Source organism: Buceros rhinoceros, unplaced genomic scaffold, assembly GCF_000710305.1.
Source record: "Buceros rhinoceros silvestris isolate BGI_N320 unplaced genomic scaffold, ASM71030v1 scaffold20304, whole genome shotgun sequence".
Taxonomy (NCBI): Eukaryota; Metazoa; Chordata; class Aves; order Bucerotiformes; family Bucerotidae; genus Buceros; species Buceros rhinoceros.
Window position 1 is genome coordinate 7,433 of NW_010409061.1, and position 7,303 is coordinate 14,735.

General features: G+C 44.8%; 1 protein-coding gene across 1 annotated transcript in view; it reads right to left on the reverse strand.

Annotated features, from left to right (window-relative positions):
* Nucleotides 1-616: 616 nt before the first annotated feature.
* Nucleotides 617-7,303, reverse strand: part of NINJ1 (ninjurin 1) — a gene marked incomplete at its 5' end in the record, with an annotated part of 12,638 nt that continues 5,951 nt past the window's right edge. The window contains 2 exons of the mRNA XM_010135116.1: nt 617-771; nt 5,526-5,760. Coding sequence (XP_010133418.1) covers nt 617-771; nt 5,526-5,760 — 390 coding nt within the window. The remainder of the gene's footprint in view (nt 772-5,525; nt 5,761-7,303) is intronic.

Sequence of the window (7,303 nt, forward strand, 5' to 3'; positions counted from 1 at the left end):
GTTACAACGCAGGTAGAGCAAACAATATTGTTCCAAATGACCCTGCATATCAGGTAAAGTGATAGCATGCATCTCTGCGGGCTGAGTCTCCCACAAAGCAAAAGCCCTGCAGCTTGGGAGGCCAGAGAACCCCTACCCACATGATCTGCACAGGAACTAAAGGGCTCCAGTGATAGGAGGCATTACTCCATGTTGGACTTAATTGTGACTTGGATAAAGATTAAGCCTTTTGTGTTCATAACAGACTGGATGCGGTGTACTGCAAACCTTTCTGAAAAAGGGAAGAGGCATTTGGAGGAAACAAAACAATACTATTTCCCTTTGTGGCTGAGTCAGCAGTGAGGAACAGGAGTGGCCAGGCCAGGAGGACAACCTTCACGCTTCTGATGTGCAACGCATGCAAGGGGCCCCTGACAAAATAGGATGCTGCCATCTACTTTTGACCTCTACGTTTACAAACAGACTGCAATAACTTAGCAGTTCTCAGTAGCTTCTGCTTTTGCAGCGGGCTGAAGTAAACTCATTTACCTGCGAGGGCTGGAACTGCATAGAAAAGCTCGTGGTGGTTTTTAAAGCTGTGCCCTTACAGTGCAGAGAGATCACACGTACCTTGCACTCAGTGCTTTGGTGCTGACTCAGGAACCGGCTTCTGCACTCCAAAGGCAGTGATAAAAATATTCACAACCACTATAATGAACACCAGTCCAGTTGCAAGGTTGTTGAGGAAATCCAGCTTTCCATGTTTTGCCGGGTTGTTAAGGTCATATTTTACTTCAAAGAGAAAGAGAAAAAAAAAGTGTTAATTAGACGTATATTTCAAAACCCAGAATAAAAGCCTTCCCTGCTCATATAGTTCAAGAATTTCTCTTACACTGAGCTATTTGCTCATCCTTAAAAGGGAAGTAAGATTCTGCAGCGTCAGGAAAAGTGCTAGGGAGAAGATCTGCAATCACAAGGAGCCTGTTGGTTTCCAGTAATTAACATCTAATCTCTGTGGCTGCACATGGGAAGTAACGGATACACAGACTTTACTAGAGAGCTTCTGAGCTCTTCTGAAATCTAGTTTTGTTGCAGACTTTATAAGCATTTTAGAATCATTTCAGTCTCGAACACATGAAGCTTGAAGCCCTGGCAGGATGGAATGAGGTTAAATTTCCTCCAGGTAAAGCGCTCCAGGTTTTCACAAGCAGCCGGATCTCTTCACCAGTGCTGGATGGGCTTCGCACTGGTGCCCTTCCTGAGCTGCACTCCCCGCTTTTCCACTGGTGCTCTTTTCAGAGAGCAGGGCAGCGTATCTGTTAAGCAGGAAGATGTCAGAGCAGTGGAGCCGTTCACAGAGCGCATCAGCTGTGTAAACATTTCCTTTTGTTTCCTGCAGATGTTCTTTGGTTGAACCGCTAATGGGAGTGTGGGAGGAGCAAGCATGGGAGATAGCACTAATTTAGTCTGAGCTTTGAAAAACCTATAAACAAGTTATGTTGGACTGATAGCAGACTTGACGATAGAGCAAAGCCTGTGCTATACATGGCAGCAGGGAGTCTGGAGGCGCTGGCCTGGCATCATGCAGAAACCTGAGATTTTCCTCTGGCTCTGTTCTCCTGCAGCATGGGCACTGCAACCCAGACCCTGGGCTGAATTCCTTCGATGCTGATGGAATGAGTGCTGAGGAATTCTGGAGCTCTTTTGAGAATGGCTCCGTCTATTACAACTCCTGGTTCTTAACCATAGCTACTGGAGCTTGTGCGTGCATGTCCAGGACGCGTGAGAGGAAGTTTACACTTGACAAGCCTCACAGCAACATCAGCAAAATGTGGAGCTCCTTCTGACAGGCACATGCAGAGATGTGTAGCTCACAACTCCACCGCACAAAACAAACTTTGGTCTTTGCTTTTACCATAACGACCCTGTCAGCACTGCAGAACTTGACCACAGCACCAAGACTCGCTTGTTGACGCACTTCAGTAGAGCGGCAAAAGCACTCGTGATGCTGAAGCATTACAAGCCAGGTTTACTTGGCGTCCCTGGTTAGGAGGTCTAATGCTGTTCTGGTTCCAAAGAATTCTGGGCGCCTGTTCAAGCCCTCTTTGCTAAAGGAGTCAAGTCAAACATTATGGGCCAGTCGAAGCACCGGGGGAACTCTCCAAAAAGCTTAAGTGACTGCACACCTGTGAAGTCATGAAATGATTTAAGCTCAGCAGTACTTAACCCTGAAAATGAGTTTATACACATCTGTAAAGCATCTGGAGTGATGTGGGTGCTGGCATCCCAGCAGAACCTGGAAAGACTCTAGTACTGTCACATGAATGAAGTGGAATAATTAAACCTGAAGTATGGAAGAAAATCATCTCAGATGGTTGGTTTGAAAAAGAAAAGGTGATAATGGCCTAACATGCTTTGTGAGTTGAAAGAAATCCTGCTCAAAGGAGCACTGTCCCTTTGTCCAAGCAAGGGTCAGAGAAGACAAGTATCGCTTGTCTGTTTAGGCAGTGCTCCGAATTCTGAGTAGGAATTGCAGTAATCCCATCTTGGTGATTATAGTACTTGAGATGCGGGTGTTGTGAACTTCAGACCAGTTATTCTTTAAGTGCTCTATTATAGTGGGATTAGATTACTATGATTTCAGGCCATTTAAACTATTTCAAGGCATTCTTTGCTTTTCTTCCAAAAAGCTGAGATCACTAAATCACTTCCAGGGACAAGTTTGCTGAACAGTTTTCAGAATGTTTTTGTGAAAGGCTCTGCTGAAGGAGGAAAAGCTTTTAATCCCTAGAAAGAACTGTTAACTCCTGGGATAAAACTTGTCCCGAGGAAAGGAACTGGATGGTTGCACAGACTTCTGTTTGGACTTGCAAGAGCTTCTGTGGGGCAGAATTTGAGGCTGGACAGAAAGACAAACTGTTCCTGCAGGCCAACACTACCAAATGCACACTGTGAAAAGCAAGTTCCTGCTACGATGCTTCTATCTTTGTACCTTCGTGGCCCGTTTCCTGCCTGCAGAACTTTTGTCCTGAGCGAGACAGCATTGCTCCAGCAGCACAGCACTGCAAACCAGGGGCTCTGTCACCCTCCACTCACCAAACGAACAGGCACCGCTGACCGCAGAGTGCAGCCAGGGAATCTCACTGTTTGCCAAGTGGTCTGGGAATTCCGCCCCAGCCTAGCTTCGGGGATGGGGATGGGGCTGGCAGAAACCCTCTTTACTCTCAAGGTGACAAAGATAAAAATGACAGAGGTAGAGCCACTTTGTCAACATCTGGCGGAAACAAACATTAAAAAGCAACATCTCAGCTCATACTGAGAAATCATTTCCCACAAAAAAATGGGAACTTGTTTACAGCCTCAAAGTCAGATTAACTGAAACAACCACCAGGGAGACACCTTCGACCAAGAAATACATGAGTGTTTTGCAGATACTTCCATGACCGTCTTCGCACATGCCCCAGCATCATTGGGTTGCTTTTTCCAGTCCCTTTCTGGAATCTCCCCTGAGCTTGGTCCAGGATTTTACTCCTGTACCAATGCTACCATCGCAGAGACAGATATATTCCGGCTCTTCCCTAAGAAAGAAAAAGGCTGCGTCAGCTGCGTATCAGTACTATGAGCCTCATGTGTCCCTCTTTCCTGGGAGCTTCCTCCTCGAACAGAAAGTTGTTTTTTCTGTTGTGCTGAAAAATGGAACTTTGAAAGACTAACAGAGATACCGAAGGTGGAACCTGTAATTTGGTAAACGCCACGTGTGAACTCTGGCTATCACCTTCAAGGCTCTTCATTTTTGGAATACATAAGACCTGTCCTATAGCATGCATTAATCTGAAGGGAAAGATTTGGAAAAAAGTTATGAGAATCATCTGGCACTAGCAAACAAAGTGATCCCTAGCTGTTTCCTACTGGGGGAGGTGTCATCAATTCAGTGAATAATGGGGTTCAGCTGCTGCTGAAACCTACACATTTCCTCTGCTTTCCACAGGTGTCTTTGATCGACCCTCCAAGGCTACGGTCCAGGGGTTTGGGTGCTGCCGATGAGCGTGGCAGGTCTTCAGCAGCTTTGCTGGAGTCTTTCTGTATTTTGCTTTGCAAAAGCATGAGGGAAATATCACAGTAGGTTAAGATGGCAAAGAGAAGTACAGAAGACTTGCTGAAGATCAAAACAAGAAAATGGGATTTCCAGGAGAGAGCTGCCTCTCCACTCTGTGGAGTTTCAGCTGGGCTTTTTGGGGTAAGTCTTGCTCACTTGGTGATGATATGGTTGCAGAAATGAGCCTGGTTCCACAGCTACTTAGACCAATATTGTGTCTCACAGAACAAAGCAGAGAGTGTAGGACATAACGTGCTACTGATCCAGCAATTCTACCGGAAAATACTTAATTTTGAGTGGCAAGTTCTGGTTCTTGTGCCTCCCAACATTGCACCTATTAATACTGATAGCAGAACTTCTGAGAACAGCAAAGGCACTGCACTGAACTCCTAGGGATGTGAAGGTCCGTAATCCAATGAGACAGAAGGGGAAGGCAGGGAGCAGGGGACTAACTCTACAGCTGACTCATTAAATGTGCCCACGGCACGTGCTGACACCACTCCTGTTTGAATTCAGGCTCTTGGAATGATTTCTAGCCCACGTTACAGGTACTGAATCACATTTCTTTGGCAGGAAGCAGAACAGCAATAAGTAAAATTCCAGATGATCTGTGAGCAGCCCCAGGATGCTGCTCGTCTATGTTTCCATGTATCTCATTTCTAACTTTCTGATTGAAGTCATGGTGTGTGGGCAATAGGTGAGGTATGTTCCTGTGGTGAAATCCTGCTCCACGTAGCCTATTATACTTTTTAACTTTAATTTCAGTTTAATGCAGGTTTGAAAATTATTGATAACAAGTACACTCCTCCCATTCCCTTCCTGGAGATTTAGCGTGCTTTGAATAATTTCCCCAATTTAAAACCAAGATGGATTTTTTCATTGTCGTCCAGCCTTTGCTATCAAACCTTTGATTTGATGGTGGAAACATAAAAAAACTGAAGACGGTGTGCCACACCAACATGGAGGTGGACTTTTCAATTTTCACTTCTGTTTGAGAGTTCTACACTCACAATATATTCATATAATATTACTTAAGATATGACTGATATGGAACAAATACATTTCATTTCAGTTATAAGATTAAGTAATAGGTCTTGCCAGAAACAGAGTTATGAAACCAGGCAGGCTGCATGATCTTATATGTCCTATTAATGTTTCTTTTACAGGATTTCATCACTTTCCTTCCTCCTCAGGCCTTCTGAAAAGAAAAAAACACATACTCTGAGTGTGAGGAAGTTGATCAGAATTTAAGACTACACATAAAGCTGCCCTTAGGCCTTTTCTTGCAGTACTTCTGTGGTCTTAACAGCAAATTTTAACCAGTTCTGAGGCAGAGACTTTCATACAGAACAGCTTTTTACAGATAAATGGAAAGTCTACACACCATCCTATAGGTTGCATCCTATGAGAAAAATACATGTCAATGGTTCTGGCTGTTGCTAGAACATACCAAGGAATATCAGGAGCACTCCCACCATAATCTGCAGCGCAAGCGACAGGCTGATGAGAACGATAAGGGGCATGTAGAAGGAGAAAGAAGGTCCTTGCTCCATCACGGCTTTCAGCTGGGATGCATTGGCCATCAGCAGGGCAATGTCCAACATGCTCTCTGCAGCACTCTTCTTATTGGCATAGTGGTTGATATTCATGGGTCCGTTTCTCTGAAACCACTGCGATGTTCTGCGCTAAAGGTGGGAGAGAGGAAACAGATTAGTCACATCTCTTTTAATGGGCATGGTGAGCGAGAGATCTCTTGGCCCATCAGCTGATTCCCACAATCACGCTGATAGGGTAGGAGCAGTACAGAGGCTATCAGTGCATCTTCTTTTACCACTGTCCTCCATCTGACAAGAGAGCAGTAAACAGTGTCTGTACTGTACTTTGGCAGCTTGTACGATCAGTAAAATCAGTCTGAAGAGCCAGTATGTTTCTACCCTCCAAAAAGGAAAGATTGGAAAAGCTGAAAATTTTGCACCGAGAAAAGCTGGGAGGGAAAATTCCCTGTAAAACAATCAAGTGAACAACAGACTGTTGTAATTAATTTACTCCCAAAGGCACACTTAAAAATACAACTCTTATTAAATTCACCCTCTGTCATCACTAGTCATGAGTCTTGTTTTGAGGATTTATGTGGAATTGGCCACTGTGCGAGCTTTGCTTGACTCCGCCGTGCCGCCGTCCACACCCATCCACACACAGTAAACCATTTTTCTGCTGAAATAACCCATGATCTGGGGTTGCCAAGCACTGCCCAGTTACAAGGGAAACTTTTTTTTTTCCATTTTCACATCTGTGGGTGTTTCGTTTTTCAATTCCACTGCAAACAAACAGGAAAATGAAACCCAGCTGCAGGTAATGCCAGAGCTAGTTACGCCAGCAGGATGAGTGTTTCCTGAGGACGACCCAACTTGAAATGTCTCCCAGAGGTGCCCACTTCTCTAGGATTAGGCAAGCTCGGGATGCCCAGGTCAGACTCAGATGTCGACCTCTCTGAATGGCTTGGGAGCTTCACTCTCACTGCTCTTCCTTCTAGACTTTATTTTCAAAATTAATGCTGACTTCAAAAGTGCAAAAATATTTGCAAAAATAGTATTAAGAGCAAGATTCTTCTAGCTTACTTCTTTACACCTGATTCGTGGAGACCATGTTACTGCACAAATGTGTTCCTGCTTGCCAGAAAATACTGTGGGGAAAGTCTCTCTTTGGAGGTTAGTTCAGACGCTGAAAACACCCTCTAATTACTCTCTTCAGCAGCACTAATAGTGACCAAATTTCCAACTCCAAAGCCAGGTTTGACACTGTCCAGACTTAAAAGAGTCCCTTTAAGTAAGACAAATACCGATGCATTTGCCAAACACATTGCCAGTTTTTCCAGGGCATTTGAATCCCAAACTTGACCTATTTTCACCAGACACGTAGTAAACCACAGCCTAAATATTTTACTGAGAGGAAAATGTCACGGGACAGCAGCAGACTTTTCTTCTGCAAAGAGAAGGAGAAGTCACGTAGCTTCACATAGAAGGTTTCTTTACTGAGCCCAAGCTCCTGGGAACAAAAGGGCTCTGGGATGGATCCTGGCTTCACTCAGGAGGAACTTGATACTCGCCCGGTTTTGTCTACATCCCACACTCTAAAAAGGCAGTTTGGCTGGGGAATCTGTCCCACACTTGTCACCTCTTCTCTCGCCAAGGAGAGCGTCCTCTTCCCACCCCCTGCCCCGCTGAACCG